At 42.6% G+C, this 22,327-nt stretch overlaps 4 protein-coding genes, 1 long non-coding RNA gene and 2 other non-coding genes across 9 annotated transcripts; 2 read left to right on the top strand and 5 right to left on the bottom strand.

Moving 5' to 3' along the window:
• Nucleotides 1-612: 612 nt before the first annotated feature.
• rbm26 (RNA binding motif protein 26) lies at nt 613-7,447 on the bottom strand. Of its 2 annotated transcripts, none has more exons than XM_037247835.1 (22): nt 6,983-7,447; nt 6,669-6,787; nt 6,449-6,567; nt 6,166-6,257; nt 5,800-6,077; nt 5,432-5,707; nt 5,114-5,353; nt 4,854-4,994; nt 4,617-4,757; nt 4,377-4,485; nt 4,144-4,303; nt 3,578-3,772; nt 3,365-3,463; nt 3,215-3,283; nt 3,035-3,133; nt 2,677-2,751; nt 2,383-2,565; nt 2,135-2,239; nt 1,817-2,020; nt 1,521-1,607; nt 1,306-1,419; nt 613-1,057 (listed from the first exon to the last, which is right to left on the bottom strand). In XM_037247835.1, exons 1-22 carry the CDS (start codon nt 7,039-7,041, stop codon nt 968-970), a joined length of 3,054 nt encoding a protein of 1,017 aa, XP_037103730.1. In that variant the 5' UTR covers nt 7,042-7,447; the 3' UTR covers nt 613-967. The 2 variants fall into 2 exon arrangements, with proteins under 2 accessions (XP_037103730.1, XP_037103729.1); XM_037247834.1 differs by having other exon boundaries at nt 3,365-3,466.
• A 174-nt stretch (nt 7,448-7,621) lies between these two features.
• On the bottom strand, nt 7,622-13,566 carry LOC119120885 (cytochrome P450 27C1). Its single transcript, XM_037248113.1, has 10 exons — nt 13,273-13,566; nt 12,501-12,691; nt 12,132-12,331; nt 11,833-12,042; nt 11,403-11,566; nt 9,294-9,460; nt 9,088-9,166; nt 8,692-8,895; nt 8,498-8,617; nt 7,622-8,404 (listed from the first exon to the last, which is right to left on the bottom strand). The coding sequence occupies exons 1-9, from the start codon at nt 13,564-13,566 to the stop codon at nt 8,498-8,500; spliced, it is 1,629 nt and encodes a 542-aa protein (XP_037104008.1). The 3' UTR covers nt 7,622-8,404.
• A 1,387-nt stretch (nt 13,567-14,953) lies between these two features.
• Nucleotides 14,954-17,235, top strand: gpalpp1 (GPALPP motifs containing 1). Its single transcript, XM_037247738.1, has 7 exons — nt 14,954-15,178; nt 15,258-15,372; nt 15,454-15,543; nt 15,620-15,869; nt 16,037-16,201; nt 16,294-16,395; nt 16,463-17,235. Exons 1-7 carry the CDS (start codon nt 15,100-15,102, stop codon nt 16,679-16,681), a joined length of 1,020 nt encoding a protein of 339 aa, XP_037103633.1. The 5' UTR covers nt 14,954-15,099; the 3' UTR covers nt 16,682-17,235.
• Nucleotides 17,236-17,484: 249 nt separating this feature from the next.
• On the top strand, nt 17,485-20,489 carry gtf2f2a (general transcription factor IIF, polypeptide 2a). Of its 2 annotated transcripts, XM_037247739.1 has the most exons (9): nt 17,485-17,645; nt 17,983-18,056; nt 18,137-18,161; nt 18,259-18,397; nt 18,959-19,018; nt 19,304-19,385; nt 19,544-19,643; nt 19,837-19,980; nt 20,077-20,489. In XM_037247739.1, the coding sequence occupies exons 1-9, from the start codon at nt 17,577-17,579 to the stop codon at nt 20,197-20,199; spliced, it is 816 nt and encodes a 271-aa protein (XP_037103634.1). In that variant the 5' UTR covers nt 17,485-17,576; the 3' UTR covers nt 20,200-20,489. The 2 variants fall into 2 exon arrangements, with proteins under 2 accessions (XP_037103634.1, XP_037103635.1); XM_037247740.1 differs by lacking the exon at nt 18,959-19,018.
• A 2-nt stretch (nt 20,490-20,491) lies between these two features.
• LOC119120662 lies at nt 20,492-22,234 on the bottom strand. The gene is made up of 4 exons (XR_005097558.1): nt 21,952-22,234; nt 21,568-21,628; nt 21,147-21,276; nt 20,492-20,627 (listed from the first exon to the last, which is right to left on the bottom strand). It is a non-coding gene; the product is annotated as an uncharacterized LOC119120662 (long non-coding RNA).
• Nucleotides 20,813-20,946, bottom strand: LOC119121144. Its single transcript, XR_005097630.1, has one exon. It is a non-coding gene; the product is annotated as a small nucleolar RNA SNORA31 (small nucleolar RNA).
• Nucleotides 21,344-21,478, bottom strand: LOC119121145. The gene has a single exon (XR_005097631.1). It is a non-coding gene; the product is annotated as a small nucleolar RNA SNORA31 (small nucleolar RNA).
• Nucleotides 22,235-22,327: the final 93 nt, after the last annotated feature.

Raw genomic sequence — 22,327 nt, forward strand, 5'->3', positions numbered from 1 at the left:
GGTCAAAAGATTTTAACAATGCTTAATCTTGTAGGCTGTGGTATGAGGACGCGTTTTACCAGTCTGTATCGGGAACCAAATAAGCACAACACCGGGAAATTCGTAGAAAAATACATATATATAATATACATTAATTCTATAAAAACAGCAAGATTTGAAGTTTCTTAATTTCTTCAACTGGATTACCTGCAATAAAAATAAACATTTTAAGGATTTGTTTCACATTTGTTTTTTTATAAGTGGGAATAGTGCACATTTCAAACAGTGGAGATGTTTGAAATATTTGACAGTGCCTTACCTTGGAATCATTTACATACAGCAGGTTACCTTAAATTCAGGACGGAGGAATTTTTCAGGAAGTTTACTCTTTAGGTGAACAGTTTTGGTTGTTGTTGTTTTAATGGTCAATACAGCGTTTAAAGAGCAGAGTTTGTCTAACTGCCATACTTCTAGTAGTTTTGCCCCCCGTTTTGGCAGTGTCTTCTGACCATTTCAAGTTTCTTTTTTTAAACAATGCAAAATCAAAGCAAATTACTGAGAACGTAAGCTTTCGTACAAATCTTTTCAACCTCGACATAAAATATTTACATATGAACTTTCAAACAACCAATGTAACACTATTCTGCAAAAACTTTATAGTCTGTCAATTTGTTAAACAGTAATACAGGATGTATTTTTTCAAACTGATAATTCAGCAAGCTGTCACATGTCCAGACAAACCAGTTATCATATTACAAAAGAAAACAAAAACAATTCTACATTAAGAACATTAAAAAAAAAGTTGCATCTGGAATTACATATTAAAAATGAATCAAAGTTGCATGTTTTTTTTTTTTTCAGCCAGTTACATCAGTGTGACGCCAAGCTAACGTGCCTTGTCAGATTTATAAACAGGCATTAAAATAAATAAATTGCAGGACATCTGGTCATCATTCCACTCAGCTGTGAAAGAACATCGGGATCATCTTCATCTGCGCCAAGAGCGAGGTTCGTTGTCGTCCTCTTCTTCGTCGTCGTCCTGCAGCAAGGCGTCATCGCTCAGTGACTCTTCTGGGTACTGGAGAAGAACAAAAACAAGCAACCCATTGATTTGAGCTGGTTAATATCCAGAGGTACCTGATGAAAAGAAAAGTGCATTTTTCTTGAGCGTGTACAGAGAAGCTCTAATCAGAGCTCTCTTGTGTACTGGCTCTCTTGTGGTCAGGGATGGTACTGCAACACTCGCACTGAGACGAGACCTTATATTATGCGGAATGCATTATGACAAATGTGTTAATCTGCAAGACACAAAGAACTGACACAAACCTCATCCTCTTCTGGCTCAGCCTCATGTACATCAGAAGCGTTCAGCGTCATGGCAGGCTTATGCCAGGCCAGGCGTAAAATTCGGTTGTTCAACTTGAAGCCATGGAGGGCTGCCTGCGATTTGACAAAACCAAGCATGCAAGATGAAAACACAAAATAAGAGGGAAGTGGGTGGCAAAACAGCCCAAAGTATTTTGTGGAAGGCGACGACTCACCTGCTCAGCCTCTGCTCTTGTCCTGTAGGTGATGACTGCAGACAAGGTGTTTTCATCAATCTGGCAATCTTCTATTTCTCCAAATTGCTTCAAAATTGTCAACATGGAACATTAATCACTTGACAATATCCAATATTAACTTGTGAGACCAATTAAATGAAATTGCTATCTGACAGCACATTATTGTGCAGCGACACATGACTCTGACTAACCAGTATGTGCAATGGTGGACTGTAGTGCCATCTACTGGACGTTTACTGCATTACTCAGAGAAGTGTCAGAATATGCAGACTTACAGCAAAATGTGGCAGCAGGTCGACACACTCTGTCTCAGTGAAAGCAGAAATCGCCAGCGCTCTAGGTCGGTGGTCCACAACTGCGTGCAGGGGAGCGCCTCTTCCTCGTCCTCTGGCGCCTCTACCGCGGGCCCTTGGAGCGCCACGTCCTCGAGATGAGAGCCCGCGGCCTCGTCCCGGTGTCAGCAATCCCCTTTTGGCAGCCTAAGCAGAAGCAGTGGACAAGATCATTGAGAATTGACTATATATTATTCAAATTGCAATCCATTTTTCCTGATCACTCAATGTTTTTTGAAGACATTCAGCCATAAAGCATACTTCTATCTGCAGTTGGGTATATTTGATCTTCAGCAAAGCAGTATCCTCTCCAGCTTGAGTCTTCTTGTACAGATCTAACTCTGCATCAAGCAGTTCTCTCTGTGCCTGGGGGGGGGAGAACAAACATGACTTTCTGCCATCTTTCAAAAGTCAAGACACATAACACCAGTTACTTAAATCCCATGAACATAAGAAACTTGAATACATTCGGAGCTGAATGTCCATGCTGAGCATTCACAAAGTATTACCTGGGCCTTGCTCTTGACGGTGTGCTGTACCAATAGATTGCTGCTGATGCTGCTGCTTGAGATGCCTTTGATTTCCTCTTGCAGTTTGGTGATGCTCTTGGTTAAGGTGCCCAACGTTTCCATGATCTTGGCTTTATCCTCTGCTTTCATTGTTTTGTTTTTCTCCAGTTTGGAGATCAGCAGCTGTGGACAGCATGAATGAACCGTTGCGTGGTTGCAAAATATTTCAAAGTAACTTGTTTGCGTTTCAAGAAAAAAAATGTTTTGCCAGTCCATTCAATCAGATGATCTTACCTTCTGTGTTTCAATGTGCTTCTCCAGTATTTCCTGCTTTTTCTTCCGTACGTCTTGCTGTAGCTTTAGGGCTTCCTGGGAAAAGAATTATGGGACATGATCAAAGAGTGACGCTATTGAAAAGTACAGCTGCATTACGCAACCAACACCACAATTTGTTTATTTTTACAAGCTGATATATAAAAAAAAATCTCAACGGAATTTAACGACAACAAATATTATGAATTCCACGAAGATATAATTACACTTATAAAGATGGAATTTTACTGGCATCTGCGGTCGACCATTTCATTGATAAATTTGGGTGGAGGGTTTTGTGACGCCCTCCATGCCTCTTGCAACATTTCCCCCCCCTCACCTGTTTCTTCTTCAAAGAGTCCTCTGTGTTTTTTTGGACCGCTTTTAAGGCCGCGGGATTGTATACCGTCTTTGAGAGTCCCGCCGAAGTTGAAAACACCTGAAATTGTGTCAAATGTGAACACAAAAACGTTGGTACAATGTAAAGGGGAACGTGAAGATCTAATTGGCTGACACTTGCCTTCTCAACGGGACCTGCAGGTTTGGCAACGAAACCCAGACGCTCCTTCACTGAGACTTTAACGGGATTCTGGTTCAGTTTGGGGGCAGGGGGGTTACATGTTATTCCAAATAGTGTACATGGACAAGTTGCACTTCCACAAAAGCACACCTGAGAAGCTACGCTGGAGTCCTGCGAAGGCTCAGAGTTGGCAGGGAGAAGAGGCCCGAGGCGATCTTTGACGGACTGCTTCAACGAAGTCGCTGGAGGCTGCTGAATGTTCAAGAGATTTAAATCAATGCTCTGAGAAGCGTTTGTGGCTTCTTAGTCTCTGTGTCGGTGGTGGAAATGTATGAATCTCAGAGATCAAAAGGCACAGTTTACCATGGCTGACTGCGATTGCAACTGCTGCACGTGAGACAGACCCTGTCCTAGTCCATCATTTCCGTTCTCCCGGAACCAATGCACCCGGATAAAGCGGTTGTTGAGGACAGCCTCTGTGCTTTGGATGGCCCGCTTGGCCTCATCTGGGGCCGCAAACTGGATCAACGCACCTTCGGGGTCATTCTGGTAAGCCACCTTGGAAAATGGAGAGCATGAAATGATTTGAGGTATAAGGCCATTTCAATGTTTTGTCCACATGGAGTCTGCATTTTAGGAGCCCAGAAGTGGGTCTCAGGGTGGATACATTTCTCACTAAATTTATTGTCCATCTTAAACTTCCTTAATTCAAAGATCAACACTGTAAAAAATGTTGTTGTTGTTTTTGGAGAAAAGTGGCTGACATTATGGAAACCTCCCTGCTGAATACTGAGAGACTCATTCATACCCAAGCACGCACACAGTTACATATTAGCTCATGGACAGAATTGCTTATCTTTAGACCACCAGGCAGATAGTGGAGTCACGAAAGAAACAAACAGGACGGCAACGGTGAAGAGGTGACCTACCTGCAGGTTGACGATGGTTCCGAACTTGCTGAAATGCTCGTTCAGTTTGCTGATGTTGTTGAGTTCGGAGGGAATTTGCCGAACTAGCAGCTTGGTGTTGGGAGAGTTGAAGGGACCTCTTCTGTGGTAGCCCAGGTGGTTGGGTTTGTTATAGTTTGGTCTGCAAGGCAAAAGGAGACATTTGTCTATATGCCAGGCTGCTTTTGGCCAGACTCCGCTTCGTAATTTCTCACCTGTCAAACCAAGGTTTCTTGTGGAGAATGCTTCCATCATGCAAACCGGTAGGTCTCTTCCTCAAGCCCGAATCCATAACAATTCTCATACTGTTGTTTGGAACCTTGTCTGGGGAAGGACAAAGCCAAAGTTAGGTCATCAAATGTATTCAAAAAAAAAAAATCAAGGAACGTATGAAATACTGCATTGGTGTTTTGCAAATGAGCCTGCTCGCACGTTTGCCATGGGACCAGGCCTACCTTTCTGCGGCTGGTCCACATCCCCCATCGTGAGGCCAATCAGGTTGGGCCTCTGGGCATTGACCCGGTGGCGGTACATTGGCCTGGAGCCCGTAGTGATACTGGGAGCCTCGGGGTTGTACACATCAGTCTCGTACGTATCTGCCGCAAAGATTACGACAAGCAACGACGTAAGCGACATTTACGTAATTGGTTACAAATGCATTCGATTACCGGCGAGCACGCAGCTGCTCTTACCGGAGGGGAAAAGTGGTGTCGGCATTTGGGGAACTGAAGAGCGTATACCAGACGTGACAATTGTGGGAACGGCGCTTGTTATGGAGTTTGGAGGTGCATCCATTCCAGATGGTTGAAGTGGAGGAAGAGGAGGAGGTGGTCCTGAAAAGCAAGGGGGGGAAAAAAGTAAATCCCTATCACAGACGGGAAACCATAATCACTCAAAATGTAAGTGCCTATTCACCAGAATGTGGATTTTCCAAGGAGGACAGAAAGCTTACCTGCAACTGGTGGAAGGCTTGGTGGCAATGTGCCAGGCGGGGGGACAGGAGGCCCCAGATTCACAGACGAGGGGTTCATTAGTGGTGGAGGCGGAAGGCCTGGGGGCGGAGGGCCGTCCACGCCTGGGATGGGTGGAGGTTGGAAGGGCATCATATTGGGCAGACCAACGTCCTCCACTACAACGGGGTCACTTCCGTGGTCGAAAAGACACATGTCTCCTCTCATGCAGAAGCCTTTCTCTGAAGGACGGACATGACATCATTACCCCAAATAATGTCGACGTGGATTTAACAACTGCATTCTTCCGCTTTGCTCACCGTCATAGTCGCGGCAGCGTTTCCTCGGTTGAGGAGGGGGTCCTCTGAAAGGGCCGCGATCCACGGGGTGCTCAGGGCGGAAATCTGACCAGCTTTCAGTGGTGTTGTTGCTGTGATGATGAGTGGGCGCGATGACCGTGATGGTGCTGCTCAGTGTTGGCACGGGAAAATGGGAAGTGGTAGCAGCGGAAGCAAGAGCAGCCGGGGTGTAACTCTCAGAACCTTCCAACCTGTCCACTCGATCGTGATCATACTTCAACTTCCCGGGATCCCGCTCTGGAAACAAAGGGGTGTTACAGCAGCTAGGGTTGATATTTGAATCATTTGGCTTGACTTTCATGAATGCTGTGCACTCGCAACAATCTTACCTCTACTCCTACTTCTTGACCGAGTTCTGCTGTGAGAGGGACTTCCGCTTCGGGCTCGATCCCGGTCCCTGTCTCTGTCCCGGTCTCTATCTCGGTCCCTGTCTCTGTCTCGGTCACGGTCTCGAGTACGATCCTTGCTCCAACTCCGACTTCGGCTACGGCTGTAACTACGACCCCTCCGTCGATTGTAGCGATCGCGGTAGGAGTCCCTTCTGGGTGGATTGCGGTCGTAATCTCTCTTCCTGGACCGGTCATCTCTTTTACGATCGTCTACTCTCCTTTGGATTACAAAAATATATGTGACAGACAGTTGAAGATGATGGCAAATAGTGCATATAAAACGGACATTTGCTACACTACACGCACCTGCTATCTCTACTGTAGCGGGAACTCGATGTCGCAGGGCTGTTATTCACTCGCCGAGAGAACCTTTTGTCACGTTCTTCTTCTCGGTTTGCCTGAACAACAAAACGATGCATGCAAAACCATATATGCAGCTGTACTGGACAAAGGTAACAATTTTAATGTGTACAATTTAAACAATCAGTTATCGAAGAGAGCTAAATGAGGTCGAACTATGATGCGTGTCCTTATCGTGTCGTACAACTAGGAATGGATTAAACGTTTTTATGATGGAAAAAAATGTTACCTCCTCTTTTTTCGACTCATCTTTCTCAACTTTGGCCAAAGTGGGTTGTGGTTCCGTCGGCGGCAGATAGCTTTTGTTGACTATAGCTTCAAACAGCCTGTCCACAAATTGCTGGGTCTCTGGAATTGAATTTGATTGAACAACAAAATAATCAATACAAAAAAAACTCAAGATCAGACGAGAAGTCCGATCAACTTGTGACTGCGAGATCGATTGGTACCTTTCTGGAGAAACACGTCCAACTGGTCAATACACAAGGCTTTTAGTTCTTTTTCAGTTTTGTCTTTCTTCACCAGGGCAACAACATACTTGGCGAGTGCTGAGGGGTCAGCGTCGCAGCTACAACAGTAGAACAAACAACTTTTAAACCGGAACACACGCTCAGGGGAAACACAGATCTTTTGTTAAATAAAAGGGACTACTCATGCCATCCACGCTTTGTTGCTACGTAATCGTGTGCTTTCAAGGAAAGTTCATTCATACCGAGTTTAACTAGTCAGTGAGTCGTAGCTAGCAGCTAACGTTTTTACTTACATGGGCTCGAGCGTGTCAGACAGCCATGTTTTCAAAGCATCCAGATTTTCTATTATCATTTTAGATCCAGCCGGAATTTATTTTTTGTCACCGATTAATTAAACGCCGAGATGAATAGTGAGCATTCGCTTAAGTAAAGTAGTCACTTTAGCCTTTAGTTGAAGCTAAGATGCTAAACGCGCCGTTAGCTCAACTCAGCGGCAACAATGCTGGTCGACTTAGCACAAGTCCCAGGCCGCGAAACGTGCTGTCGGACGTCCGTACTGTGAGTGTTACGGATTGACGACTCACGTGCACTTGTATGCCAACCGATTTCACAAGCTCGACTCAAGATTACAATTAAAATTGCGCAGTTAAAAAATACAAGTGATTTGCACGCCGAACATATCACTTCATTTACGCTCCGCGGTAGCTCGCGTGCCTGTTCGACTATTTACTTCCGCTTTTGATCTCGTTAGCAGCTATCGCGAGAGCAGCGGTGACTAAAGAACACGTTTCATATGAATAGCGTTGTAATCGTCATGGTCATTAACTTCATGCATTAAATGTATCATATACATTTAAAAACTACAAATGTAGTATGAACGGTATGTTTCGTGATTTTCCCCGTGGTTACTATGAATAAGAAAAAAAATAGCACACATCATAATTCCATTATATTTATGATTTCCAGTTTTACTGAAACTACAATTAGAGCAGTAAAAAATACAATTAAACAGATCGTTACAATTGTATAAATTTGTTCTATTTTCTTCCATGAAAAAAGTGGGAATCCTCATCCCTTTCTTTGTTACATGCATTACCTCTAAAATAGCTAAAAGTATGCATCCATAAAAAATAACACTAAACAGTTTTGTCCTTTTACAGCGCATACAAAAATACAAACCTACATTTTATTTGTTTCACAGTTGTGACTCTTTTACAAATAACGGATTGATCAATTAGATATCTGTTTCTTCTTCACACGCACACAAACATTCTAGCACACTGCTTACACTTGAAAAAAAGAATTAAAATATATAGGCACAATACTTGGTTGGAATAAGTCGTTTAGTACACATATAACAGTCAGCAAAAAAAAATTAGTTATGGACATTGCTTATAAAAAACGCTGATTCTCAATACATTCACTGTTTACCATCAACATTCAGTGTCCAACCCAGGGGGAAAAAAAAAAACGGTGCATGTGAAATTGTGCCTGCATCAGTGTGATTATGTAGGTTACAGTTTGCGTTGCACTCATTATTTTTTATAGCAAATAACAGAATGAATCACAGGAGTCCCATCTCTAGCAATAAAATACAGTGGTTTGATCTATAACGGGCAAAACATAAAATGAGCTAGAGTATTTTACTTTATATCATTGGTCCAGTAAGATTCGTGTCCTTCCTTTGCTGCCCGAGTAAAACCTCAGCAGAAACACTGGACGATGTGCAGAAAGCAGTCTTGTGAGAATTTAAAAAATATCGATGAAAAATGTACAATACAGTAGATGTTACAGAGAGAAACTTTCACCTAGTTTTGTCTGTCAATAAACTGCAGGTGGATCGGGCTTGCAGGGCAGAGAAGGCCGTGAGTTTTGGCCTGCACTTCAGCAGTGACAGAAGACGTGCAAATGTGAAACCTTTGGATGAGCTGTAAAACAAGACAAGAGTGAATAATTTGCATCGTTTAAATAGTTTCTTGTCAACACTGGGTTTATTTTTTACCCGCGTCAGAACCAGATGCATTTCTAATTCGGCTATTCTCTTGCCAATGCAGCTCCTGATGCCGTAGCCGAACGGAATGGAGCCAAAGTTGTCGACACGATCTGAGGAATCTTTTCTTATCCAACGATCCGGCCGGAAGTCTAAAGCGTCAGCAAAGTTCTCCTCGTCCAAGGAAGTGGAGTAGTGACAAAGAGCCAACTGAGTCTAGCAAAATGGAGAATGGGCTATTGAGAACAACTGTACTGCAGCGGTACAACAAAGATGCATGAGTAATGCAGGATCACATTACAACTGGCTGCACTGTATATTAAAAAAAAAAAAAAGACTCCATTTTCTTCGAGCACGTGCTCACCAAACAAGACACACATGTTGAATGTCCACACAAGACGTACGTACCCCTTTGGGGATGTAGTATCCGCCCACTATCAAGTCATCCTGGGTAATCCGTCCATTGCCTGGGAGAACTGGAAAAAGCCTGCTCTCAGGGAGGAGCGCACAAAGACTGTTAATCAGCACCATTCTAGATTAATGCTTTTACAATAAGACACAAGGATAATCCTATTCAAACACAATAACTGTTATTTGTAGCATGCAATGTTCACCTGAGGGTTTCTTTCACCAGGCCTCTGATTAGAGGTAAGCGAGTTATGTCTTCGGCTACGGGGACAGTTCGAGGTCCTAAAGTCTTCTCCACCTCCATGTGGATTTGTTCTTGGATTTGGGGGTGCCGTGCTAATAGGTAGCTAGCCCATGACAGGGTGAAGGATGTCTGGAAAAAAATATACAGAGAGCTCATCACGTTAAGAAATCTTTTTTGAAGCGGGGAGTGTTTTATTAAATTGGTGAGAACGGGTTTTGTGAGCAGTGCCTGGAGTGAGCTGACATAAGAGTTTCTATCACGTTGCATAAGTGTTCAGAGAGTGGGGGGGGGCTTTTGAGTGAGGGGTGAGGGGGGTCTTTTTTTTCCATGTGCTGAGCAGACACCAGCTGCAGTCTTGTCCTTTAGCCCGCTTGCCATTATTAAGCATATACCTTAATTAGATGTGCTAAATCTAGCTACACATTTTGTTCCACTGCTGGAAATAAAATAGTCATGATTTAAATTCACACAGTTTCCTCTGACAAAAACATCATTTATATGACAACATTGCCCCACTCTGGTAAATTCCGACAGAAAGAAATTTACTCTCACATATGTGCCATCTCCGCATACTGTCAGTTCGCCTCGGATGATCAACTCACATCTCACTCCCTCTTTCCATTCAGCCTTCTTGTGACTTTCCCACCCAAGTATTTCATGACGCTTGCGTATTAGTCACCATGAATAGACCCAGGAGATCAGTAAGGGATCACTATCTGAACAATGAACAAACAAACCTTTATCCAGCCCATTCTTTTTTGTTTGGGAGCCTTCCAAAATGTCCTCCACCCCCCCATTTCGCACCCTTACTGATCATCGAGGCCAGTTGGCGGAGACACTTGCAACACCTGCGACAAAGGCCAAGAGGAATCATATAACAGAGGCTCATCCAAACTCCTCTTAAAAGACCTTCCTTTCACTCCGTCCCCCACAATCTCTGATTTTCCTGCATCCATTTTACACCCAGGATCATTTTTACTCCCCCCCACTATTAAAAAGAATGGTTGCTAGATTGCGAGAGAATCTGTCCCGCTCCGTTCCCACTAAGCCAGCTCACCTCTGGCCAGTTTGTGCCATAACTCTAGCTGTGGCTAACGTGTCTTGACAGCCCCTGTGTTTGCTGAGTAAAGGAACAGCACAGCTAAATCCACCCCCTACCAGCACATGGCCGTTGCTACAAGTTCAACAAAAACACACACCCTTTCATGTTGCGGCCCGCAGATGAGCACAAAACACTTAGGGTACACGCCGAACAAATTAGGCGGTAGCTGTGCAGATGTTCACATTCCTAGTTGTTCTCCAGAAATGGCTGTTGAAAAGAGATGACTTCAATTTGTATTGTTGCATATTTCTCTAAAATAACCAGTTGTGACAAATGGAGTGATGTAATTCATCGGAGAAAAAAAAAGAAATCTCAGATCTGATGAATGATTTTTCTTTCATCCATCAAATAATGGTAAGAAAATTCCTTAATATAAGAATTGTATCACTGCAAGTGTCTATGGTAGGGGTGTCAAACTCATTTTTTTCGCGGGCCGCATTGTAGTCATAGCTTCTTTCGGAGGGCCATTATGACTGTCAACCCAAATAAATGGATGAGCACCTCATATTATATACAGTAAAAGCTGCAAAACAAACTGACAAATAACTCGTTTTCAAATCGGACGAGTAAAAACTGATCAAATATTTAAAAAAAAAGATATTATTAAAAGTGAAGACAATTTGCAATTCTAGTAATGACACAAATCTGATGCACAATTTGTCTTCGCGGGCCACATAAAATGATGTGGCGGGCCATATCTGGCCCCCGGGCCTTGACTTTGACACCTGTGGTCTATGGCTTCATGGAGAAGCACACAAAATCCAAACACAGATGCCTGCTGGGGTTCTTCGGGACAACCCGTTGACTTCCCTGACCTGACGCTGGCACAACTACACAGGCGGCAGAAACGCCATCCTTGAAACCTAACACTGACTCAGTCACACACACACATGTGGGATTCCTTCATCCGCTGCTAAAACACACATCCAGCGCACCGCCGACCGCATTCCTCGAGAGCCGATCACACACCGTGTCAACCCCTGCGAGTAACATCTCGGTTGCATTGGCGTAGATTTCCTCCATGCTCATCTCCTTGGTGACGAGCATGTGTGTAAGCAGTCCTCCCTTCACCTCCTCTCCCCGCTCAAGCTGGGCCTTGATCTCACTGAGCCTCTTATCAATGTGAATAACGCCTGGGAGCAGACACACACAGAGAAGGTGGGATGAATAGAGGGGGAGTAGAGAAAGGGTAGTGAAAGAAAGAAAAGAAATGAAAGAGCAGGTTATGTAAGAAACAGAAGTCACACAAACTAAAGATTTTCACTTTAATCACCATTTCGGAAGTTTGGGAAAAGGAGAGCCTTTTAGAAATAATCTCAAATTGTACGTTTGTAGCTACCTGGACATTTTGCACGAATATACAGTACAACTGAAGCGTTAAATGACGTCGCCATCTTACTGAATTTGAAGAGGCCGTCCCAAGAGAAGCAGAACTCCTCCCAAGGTTTTGGGATGATGGGCCGAAGCCACTTAGGGATGGCTCCGGCATACATGGTAGTCTTGAAGGAACTGAACATGAGGTGCAGTGCGTTGATGTAGTCTTGAGTTTCTTTGGGAATCTCATTTTCCAGACAGCCTAAACGACACTCGTACAAAATGGCCGCGATACCTGCAAAGACAAAAGAGAAAGATTGCATCACCCCGAACAGCAACCTGGCTCGTTCCACTCATCACAAAGCTACGTTGTCTTTTACGAACCTTCCATGGCGTATTTGAAGAAGAGGTCATTCACGTTGGGCACAGTTGCTCCATCCGCCGCCTGGCTACGCACAATACAAACTCTCTTGATCAGGTCATCTACCACGTTGTTAATATCTTCGGAGAAGACCGCCACATCCCGGGGGCGCATGATGAGCTGCCTAAGGACACTTCGCATTTTCAGCCAATGCTCACCCTCCCTGTAGAAAATGTCATACTTTGTATGAATGACTTTCAATCAATAGACAGCAATGTGAGTGATGGCCAATTGTACCGATACAATTGTTTATTGATTTCTGCTTAACCCAGCAATATGTACTGTCCATAATCTATTAGCCATGCCACTTTATTGAAAGAAAAACTACTCACGCGGAGATGAGACCTGTGGAACGTCCCCTCATGTCTCTGTACTCTTTCCAGGACTCCATGTTGGCTCTCTGGGGGGCCACACCTTCAGCCCTCAGCACCTCAGCCACCAGATCACGACCGGCGATGGAGACCACCAGTTGAGGCCCAAAACGGGATTTAAAAATGTTCCCATATTTCTTGCTGTGCTCCATCTATCACACATCGGCAACCATTAACAGATGTTGACAATATTCTCGTTTGCTCCTCTTTATTTAAGATGTTGTATAAATGATCTGTAACAATACTTCACGGACTACATGTGCAAATATTTGCGTGTCTCACACACGATTTAGAATTTTTGTGAAGATTGCAATAAGACAATTTTGAAGAGCATGGATGGATGGTGCTACATATTCCAGCTGAGCCCCTGCAGTATTTTATTAGATCGGCACCCCCGCGACCATGAAAAGGATATGCGGTATTGAATATGGATGGATGGATTTTAAAATATAATTGGGGTTTATTTTGGCACCTGGAAAAAAATCCGGGAGCAAGTACCTGGATTGGTGGGGTGATTATGAATCACTACCTGCGTGAATCAAAACAATGCACGGGCCATAGTGAAAAAAACAATATATACAATCCCGATCAGGTGCATACACTCGAAAATAAACGATGAGCATATTGTGATAAAAAAACAAGTTACTTTGGTTTACGCACAGTGGTTTGGAAATACTAAAACGGACAATTGGCGTGATGCGCTTCCATCCAGAGGCATTGAATCCATTTTTACCTGGATTTGATGAATTCTACTAAAACCGTCCCTCCAGAAAAATTCGACGAGGTTGGACGTCGTGCTGGGGCCGGGCATCTCTTTCAAACTCTTAACTCTTCTGTTCTTGTCTGCGATTTGCGCCGCTGTGATGAGACCCGGGGAGACGCTGTCCTCGTCTGTTGACGCGGGGATCCCAAAAGCCTCGCTGGCTGCCGACTTGTGCAATGCCCGCAATGTGACCACCATCTTATTCAGATGGTCCCCGTGCAAATATTTCCAGCAAGTTCCCGTAAAATTACTGAACAGGGCCATTTTTTTTGTGACTCCGTCCCGTGCGTAAAATCGACCTCAGCAGCGTTTACATGGAGCACGTGCTCGTCCTCCGTGGTACGATTACGTGAAGTTGGTGCGGTTGTGTTGTGAAACGCTTTTAAACGGTGCCTTGTGCGATGAAAGACGAGGATTGGATGTTTGCTTCGGGAGACCTCTGTATACGGATGTGGGCGTTTCCTTACGCCCCCCCTTAAAAAAACTTCTGGTCCATCCTTTCTTTGAGAAAAGGAGGGGAGAGGTATTACAACATGCCCCCCAAAACTCTGTTACGTCACTTCAATCAATCGGCATGTCGTGAACCCGCAAACACAGCGAATGTACACAAAACCAACATACAGTCAATTACATGACCACAATTATTACGCGCGGTGATGCATCTATGCAGACATTAATTCAAATATTTCTCATCACTTCATTCCGAACCAAGTGGCCTCAAGTGTTAGGAGGCAGGACACAAAAACATGATTCACAGAGAACAGAACCCAGCTTCGGCTGGCAAATTTGAATGGACGAAGGTGGACACTTTCCCACGCTCACTTCTTTGGCACGCTGCACAATGCACGAGACGCTATATGCCATTCTTGAAGTTCTATTGGAGCAAATTCTCTTGACTTTAAAAGCAAAAACTACAACCCCCAAATCTCGTCCCAAACATTTCCTTATACTTCCAGTGAAAATAAACATTGCCTTTTGTCACCCAAAGAATTTCGCACCTTGAACATTGATAGGCTAAGAATAAATTGGAACTTTGATAAACCTTGTAAAAACATGAAAAAAGAAGGCCAATGCTACCGATGAAATGCTAGTATAAAGAGTAGTATGTGAATTTTATTGAATATTTTGCATGTGTTTTTACAGCATTTTACAAAATTGCGTGTGACTGTTACAGTTTGACTTACATATATCATTTTTATGCATCAGCCTTTGTCTGCTAAGATTCAAATGTTTTTTTTCCCAATACTAAAACAGGGTTAATCCACCTGTTAAAATCTAAATGATGAAATTGGCTGGTCTTGCTTTATAGAGAGCTAAAACCAAATTAATTGTAATTTCCATCATCACAAAATTGTGTCAACATTTTTGTATGGCTCTAAAACCTTCTAATCTGCCACTAATCCTCACAAAAAAGGTATGAAAAAGTCATTAGTTTGAGATTAAAAAGCGAGGGGAAGATGGAAAATGCAATTTCCGGTTGTACCCTTCAAAATAAAGTTTTCTTTCCAGGCGCAAACTTCAAACAAAGAGCGAAAAAATATACATGTATCCGAAGCAGGTACAGTAGCCTGATCGTAACTGAACCACAACCGTAACAATCACAATGAATACAATTTACTAGATTATATTTTTGTAGGTGACTTCCTGTATCGGGGTGAACTACAACAGAGCATGCGCAGCCCTGCTCAAAATGTCGTCCTGGGTGAAGAGCGAAATGGAATGTTTTACATGGATCGCAATGACTTAAAACCAATTTTAGAAAACAAGTAAACGTGGTTTGTGCTAACCGGTGCCAGTATGGCTTCCCAAAACTCAATAGGACCTGCTTTGCCCCCAAACTTTAAAAACGCGGACGATTCTGATGATGAACGTGACTGTGAGTATAATTTACATTTTGAAATATTACGATACTAAATCACGTTTAAGTGTCATATCCATCATATATCTGTGATTAGTTGCTGGTCCCGCTTTGCCTCCTGGTTACAAACGAAGAGAACAGTCCAGCTCGTCAGATGAAATTGAAGAAGTGATCGTCAAAAGAGTCAAGACGTCTGAAGACAAGCATGCAGAGTATGTAAATAAGTGCATGCTATTCATAAATGTAACGTGAACTGTACATAAACACAATCATAACATCTGTTATTTAAACAGAGTGGAGAAGACAAAAGCAGAAGATGACGATGGCTTCTTTGGACCAGCATTGCCACCAGGTTTTTGCAAGAAACAGAGCTCACCAGAAAGGTGACAGAATGCATGGAAAGCAAACGATTTGGATAATTCATTGTTCTGGGCTAAAGTTGTTGACATGTTCTTGCAGGCCACCTGTGCTGGGACCAGTTTTGCCTCCAGGGTTCCGCCGTGCAGTGAATGATGATGACGATGATGGTGATGAAGAGGGTTTCCCTGGGCCTGCCTTGCCACCCGGCTACAAGGCTGACTCCCTCAGTAGCGAGGAGGAGGATGACTTGATTATTGGACCCATGCCATCCGACGGTCCAGTTCAAAATACAGTGGCTCTGGACATTGAACGCAGATCACGAATAATGAAAGACAAGCTGACTAAAGTTGTGAGTCGAAGCTTTTCTTATAGCTTTTCCATAAGTATTTTTTAACATCTACCATACCTTCTTTTTCTCATATGAAGTGTTGGTCGAGAAAAAAAAATACTCTCGTAATTGATTTTTCTGATGTGCATTGGTGCAAGTGTAATAAGGAATAATTAAATAATTTCTAGGATGTTCCAGAGGCGCCAACCCGAGACACTTGGATGACAGAGCTTCCACCAGAACTACAACATATCGGTTTGGGGGCTCGCACTTTCAAGAAGAAGTCAGGTCCGGAGAAGGGTGACCGCTCCATTTGGACCGACACACCTGCAGACACAGAGCGCAAGGCCAGGGTAAGAAAATTGTCATTCTTGGCTTATTGGCATCTCGTCATCATTTAAAGTCATAAAAACACAATCATTATGAGTTTCTTCTTGAACAATAGGAGCGCCTCGAGAAAAAAAAGACAGGGGAGACTGAGAAAGATTCTGCTCCACAAATCTCTGAAAAGGATTTGGAAATGGCGGACAAAGTGTCCAAATATAATGTAAGTTGTGACAACGTTTACTTGACAAGCAATATGTTCACAATCATCCTTATTTTTTTTATGAAAGAAAACGAAACGCTCAGAGTCTCTGCTGAGTTTGCATACGAAGAACCTGAAGGAGAAAGCAAAGCAGGTGGAAGACCAGCCGGTGGAGAGAAGAGCGTTTGATCGGGAAACTGACCTGAAGGTCAATCGCTTCGATGATGCACAGAAGCAGCGTCTGCTGAAGAAATCTCAGGAACTGAACACGCGCTTCTCCCACAGCAATGATAAGATGTTCCTTTAAAGACTGTGTTTATAGTCAAATGTTGTCCACCGAATAAAACACAGAAATGGACAACTATTTGGAAGATGAGGGCCGAGAGGTGGGGTTTGCATTTTTTTCTAGGAGATTAGTTTAATCTAGTCAGTGTAAAAATGTTATGACTAAGTAACATTTCTTCCCATGCCATTCCTTAAAATGGAAACATTGTAAATGTAGTTTTATTTTTTTCTGCTGTCAGTAAGAAATAGTAAACAATCGTTTCATATTGTTATAAAGTAATGTAGACTCAATGTAACTTCTGGAAATGCTCGTGATGTCATTGCTGCGCTTCAATGTCATTTTATACTATACATAAAAAACATTTTATTTTTTAAATTCGATAAGAAAATTTACCATTGAACTAATGCTGTTGCCCAAGGGAACTCTGGAAAACACGAACTAGTGAAATTATATCTACCACAAAAAAATCTGCAACAGACCCAAATTATCATCTCGTCTCTTGATGTTGTGTTTCAGAGATGATCTGTTTATTATTTTTTGTAAGAAAATAAAGTGTTCAGTGTATTGTGAAATTAGATTCACATTATTTTCTTCTCTAATGTCATGTAAAACCTTTTCTAATGTAGAGGCACCAGTTATAAATGTTTTTCCTAAAAAGGTGTTTTGTGTCAGAGTAAATGTCAACCTCACTATTCAATGCATGATTGGATAGTCATAAGCGGGGTAACAATAAATTATAATCACTAATTATATTTACAATGTACACGTATTCGTCAACTGCGAATTGGCATGAAATATAAAAGACAAATGCCCTCGATATTTTTGGACCTTCTAAGGCACCGTCTTACAGTACTCATGCGCGAAATACTTAGAACAAAAAGCTTCATTGCAAGATTTTAAATACAACAACGTTACAATGACAGAGAAAGCAGGAGAAGTAGATTTAACCGGTGCTAAACTAAATACAGGCGTTTGGCTTGTAAAGGTATGTACATGTATTTAAATATTCGAAATACGAACACTCAACGGTTAGCTAACTCGGCTAACGATCGCTTCTACAATATTTCGATTGCAGTATTTTTTTTCAAAATCAACTTCAATCGTCGTCTTTGCAACACACAACGAGAACGATGATTAAAAAAATTTAAATAAGCTAAACGTTTCTCCTTCGTGATCGTGGTTCCTTCCCATTGTGCTCATTTGAGGAAGTTGTTCTGCATAACAGCAAGATTTGACCATATTTGATACAAGACTGTTTATTGTGGTAAGTGGAGCTTTTCCCAAAATGCATCCTGTAAACAAATAAACTTCTGATTCTTCAGGTGCCCAAGTACCTCTCTCACCAATGGGCAAAAGCCACAGGAAGAGGCGAAGTCGGGAAACTCAGAATCACCAAGTATGTTTTGTTATTATGGTTTATTACCATTAATTATTTTGTTATTCCACTTTATTGACATACTGTCTTTTTCTTTCAAGGAAAGGTAATCTAGGGAAACCAGAGGTAAGAACTAGTATGGTATATCAGCTACCACTATTTGTCATTATGGTAATCGGTAGTTATGCTGTAATATGTTGACCTTTGTCATTATTCCTTGCAGGTGTCTTTTACTTTAAATGAAGAGTTGACTGCTATTGATGGGATAGAGGACAAGACAGTGTCTGCACCTCGGGAACATCCGTTGACAATGCAGACGGTGGGAGGTCAGACATTGGCAGTATTCACAGAGATGACATCGGGTGAGTATTTTTTCCCCTCATCTTTGAGCTATACTTGGGAGTGCTGGGTTGTTCTACTGTCTCAAATATTGAGAAAGAGCTCACCAATAGATTTGGACATTAGTGAGCAATATTTCGGAGAACTTGTACAGTCACGTTTTTTTTGTTCTGCTTGTGAAAAACGGAAGCAAGCACAAGTGTTGTTAGTCAGAGCGCTTTCAAAACAATCATCCGAAAGGTTTTATTATGATACAAAGAAGAAAAAAAAAAGATGCTCTGACTCGATGTGGGCAGTGAGCGTGCCTTGTGTGAACTTGGGCAGCACCGTCGTTTGTGGTTGTTGTGTTTGTGGTGGTGGGTCAGGTTTTCTCTGCTCGCTGCTTGTGAGAGCTTTCTTGCTTTGCTGGTGTGCACGCGCGCTCATGTGTTCAATAGCGTTGGCTTGAATTCATTTCCCCCGGTGATAAAACGTGTGCAACTAAACCCTGGGAGTGGCTCTGATTGTGGATTCCCCCTCCTCCCTCTATTTTCCACCCCACATATCTATTTTTTATTTGACCATCCCTCCCTCCCCCCCTGTAGGCCAATCAGAAGAGAGATCTGATGGTGGCAGCTCAGGTTCGGGGGCAGGGGCTGGTCCAGGTGAGTTCACCTTGTTAGGTGAATCACACACAAGTGATAGTTTCTCGTCATCCTAAGATGCCGAAATTTTTTTGGTTGTGCCTTGGAAGATGCAAACACCAGAACGGTAGCTTCTTGATTTAAACATTTCGATACGAGGTACCTTAGGTGGATTATTGGGTGATTGAAAGTCAACATTTCGCTCTGAATCTGTCAATTTGTGGGCTTTGATAATGCAAATATTTTACAAATCGAATATTCTTTCAAATACCAATTGTGATATGCATTTCCCCCCCCCCCCTCCAGATAAAATTGCTTTGGAGGGAGTTGTGGTGCAGAGAGCAGATTGCAGGCCGGCTGTAAGTGAAGGCTATATGAAGCTTAAGAGGTGAGAGACTTGTGTCTTAAGCGAAACTCATTTCGACAAGTTTAAGAATTTTATTTTTACAAGTCTACCACTGCATTGAGAACCGTGAAATATTTTGCTCAGACCGCAATTGTCTTTTTGCCACAAAGCAAAAAATGCTCATGTTGATCTTGAAACAGGTTACAAATCGAAGAGTCCACCAAGCCGATCCGGCTGTCGCTGCAGTTAGCAAAACCAGTCACCAACAACTTCAAACCTAAGGCCGACCATGCGTACAACGTAAGGACAGCTCACATTTGTCTTCTCATTCGAATTGCATGTTGTACAATCTGTTAGCGGCATACCTCATGTTGCTAACAAGTGTATAAATTTCTTACTGTATTAATCGTTCATATTATTTGGTCAGCATGTTGTGGATCACAATTCAGGGCTTGGATAGGAAGTACCTATCTCTCTGCTTTATGTCTATCAGATTGAGTATGAGAGGAAAAAGAAGGAAGAAGGCAAGAGAGCAAGAGCGGACAAGCAGCAGGTGTTGGACATGTTATTTTCTGCTTTTGAGAAGCACCAATACTACAACATCAAAGACCTGGTGGACATTACCAAACAGCCCGTGGTGAGACAGCACTTTGAATTTACTTTACAGGGTTATTCGAATGTTGCTTTCAGAGTATATATATGTTGATTGCAACATTTTCGGACTCATTCACAGATTTATCTCAAGGAAATCCTGCGCGACATCGGCATCTACAACGTGAAAGGGACGCACAAGAACACTTGGGAGCTAAAGCCCGAGTATCGACATTATCAAGGCGAGGAAAAAGTAGATGAATAGGACGAGATAGTTTGATGTGATGGTTGACTCCATCACCCAGTGTGCCGTGGAACCTCAATTTGCAAACACTTGGAAATTTGTGTGTAACAAACTGTGTAAATATTTGTGGATCATGTGTGGGGTATAAATGTTTTAATAGCATGTTTACAAAAGCATGATGACAGACTGCATCACAGTTTTATGCCTTATTTTTGTGATTTTTTTCTTAGCATTTCCTTCATCTCCACCCATTGAAATATTTTCTAAATACAGTATGAAAAGCATCTGTAATAAATAAGATTTTGATTAGATGTCATGTGAAAATGTTTTAATGATTATCCATGATACAGTAATGCAAAATGAGTTTTCAGTTTCACTGAATCCAAGTCCTGGCAGGTTTTGTTGCCACAGGTAACGTCGACTTTGTCCTGCCGTGAGACATTTTACTCCTGAAAGAAAACACAAGCTATGAATAACCAATTATATAAACCTCATATCGCAATATAAAACTGCTCAGTAGTTCTAGATACAACTGCACAGACAAAAGGTGGCTAATATTAGATTCTTTCCCAATTGAAATCCAACTGACTGTAGATGGCAAGAAAGCAAGCGACACAAAGAAAGACAATGCTTGATATGTATTCCCCAATTCAAACTGTGCTGCCAAGTTAGAGTAGCAGTCAGAAAGCGAGAGGAAAGTTTAGTTTTGCATCTCTTTGCAAACCCAGAAACCAATGCAACTTGCTTCGGGTCTATCAGTGGATGCATCATGACGCATGGGACCACAACCAGCACTGACGTGAACTGGTCGACATGGCTTCACTGCAAAGTGTCTGATGTAAACGAGTCGCTGCCATTTTGATCAAGGGGAAAATATTTACACTATGGGAACTTTATATGTGTATATTTGTAATATTAAAAATAGTTTTGCATAGAAATTCACCAAACAAAATCAATGTACAGCTCACCGGCAACCTTCTGAAACATTTGTTTTCCCTCAGGCAAACATGAGTGATCACTCTTCTTAGTGGCATGTCGACTTTGTCCATCATGGCCAGCAGATGAGGCAGTTCATCCTGTTTCTCTTCTTGCTTAACCCTGAGCAAAAAGACGACAATTTTGGCATGCAAGTTTGCTACACACATTATTTTCAGTGTCATATTTCATATGTCGTCCCTTATTCAATCCGAGACACCATGAGACGGGTGTGCAGAAAGCGCAGGGACAGTTATTATTGCATCTGAAATAATAAAACCCAGAATCTCTCACAACAGGAGTGCCCAGGCTGTCAAAGATGCAGCTACGGTCCCCACCATACTACAACATACCAAAGTAGAGTAACACAGACATTCTGTAATAATCAGGTTTTTAATGATATTCGACACTTACAGGCAAAATGTCATCCATCATCAGAAGTGTGTGTCCACGTGTTCAAATGGCCTGTGAACATCTGGAGGGGTGGACATAAAATAAATTGGTATCTTCACAACTTTGTTTTATACACAACTTTTTAGAGTTTGGGCCAAGCCGACGAAGCCAAAACGCAACGCATTTCTGATATTACTTAAGAAAATATTACAATTTTGCTCGAGTAACTAGTCTTCACACGCGGGTTAGCATTAGCCACACGAGCCCATGACGGCCACGAGGGAGGTTCAAATCTTAAGATCACTGCAAAGCTGTCGCGCCGTACTTACAATATTTACAATATTGCACGATCACGCAGTTAAATGACAGGCTTGCGACTTCTCGACTGCAAGAGGAGATACGAACCATAAAGCAAGGAAGAACCCATGGCGACGATTCTGACTTCACGTGTCGCGCGGAACGGGTTGGTTCCAACTCGTTATTTTTGGAGTAGCCAATAAAAGAAAACGTCTTTTGTCAAATTTCTTCTCCGGCTGCATTGCTTTGCTGGCAAAACAACCGATGACGCAGCAGCTCCTCGGCATTGTAAAGAGCGTTGTTTTTTAACTATTTTGTCGAAAACTATGCTGCTAATGGAGCTCGCCGTCGGAGAAGCTTCTCCTCGTGCACTTCTCGATCGACAAAATGGCTGCGGTAGCTAGGCAGGAAGTGACGCATCACCGGACCTCTTATCTGACGTCATGTGTGCTCACTTCCGCCTCTTTAAAGACGGCACCTTGAT

This window comes from Syngnathus acus, chromosome 3 (genome assembly GCF_901709675.1).
Source record: "Syngnathus acus chromosome 3, fSynAcu1.2, whole genome shotgun sequence".
Taxonomy (NCBI): Eukaryota; Metazoa; Chordata; class Actinopteri; order Syngnathiformes; family Syngnathidae; genus Syngnathus; species Syngnathus acus.

What these genes read in the sequence shown, in the direction of transcription:
- rbm26 (XM_037247834.1), bottom strand. Translation starts at nt 7,041, where the DNA reads ATGATAATAGAAAATCTGGATGCTTTGAAAACATGGCTGTCTGACACG. An exon ending in GTCAAGAAGTAGGAGTAGAG is followed by an intron (nt 5,708 to 5,799) that starts GTAAGATTGTTG and finishes CTTTGTTTCCAG; the next exon opens with AGCGGGATCCCGGGAAGTTG. An exon ending in CTGAGCCAGAAGAGGATGAG is followed by an intron (nt 1,058 to 1,305) that starts GTTTGTGTCAGT and finishes GTTCTTCTCCAG; the next exon opens with TACCCAGAAGAGTCACTGAG.
- LOC119120885 (XM_037248113.1), bottom strand. Translation starts at nt 13,566, where the DNA reads ATGGCCCTGTTCAGTAATTTTACGGGAACTTGCTGGAAATATTTGCAC. An exon ending in GGACGGCCTCTTCAAATTCA is followed by an intron (nt 11,567 to 11,832) that starts GTAAGATGGCGA and finishes GTCTGCTCCCAG; the next exon opens with GCGTTATTCACATTGATAAG. An exon ending in CTGGTGAAAGAAACCCTCAG is followed by an intron (nt 9,167 to 9,293) that starts GTGAACATTGCA and finishes CCCTGAGAGCAG; the next exon opens with GCTTTTTCCAGTTCTCCCAG.
- gpalpp1 (XM_037247738.1), top strand. Translation starts at nt 15,100, where the DNA reads ATGGCTTCCCAAAACTCAATAGGACCTGCTTTGCCCCCAAACTTTAAA. An exon ending in TTCTGATGATGAACGTGACT is followed by an intron (nt 15,179 to 15,257) that starts GTGAGTATAATT and finishes ATCTGTGATTAG; the next exon opens with TTGCTGGTCCCGCTTTGCCT. An exon ending in AAGACAAGCTGACTAAAGTT is followed by an intron (nt 15,870 to 16,036) that starts GTGAGTCGAAGC and finishes AATAATTTCTAG; the next exon opens with GATGTTCCAGAGGCGCCAAC.
- gtf2f2a (XM_037247739.1), top strand. Translation starts at nt 17,577, where the DNA reads ATGACAGAGAAAGCAGGAGAAGTAGATTTAACCGGTGCTAAACTAAAT. An exon ending in CAGGCGTTTGGCTTGTAAAG is followed by an intron (nt 17,646 to 17,982) that starts GTATGTACATGT and finishes CTGATTCTTCAG; the next exon opens with GTGCCCAAGTACCTCTCTCA. An exon ending in ACATTACCAAACAGCCCGTG is followed by an intron (nt 19,981 to 20,076) that starts GTGAGACAGCAC and finishes ACTCATTCACAG; the next exon opens with ATTTATCTCAAGGAAATCCT.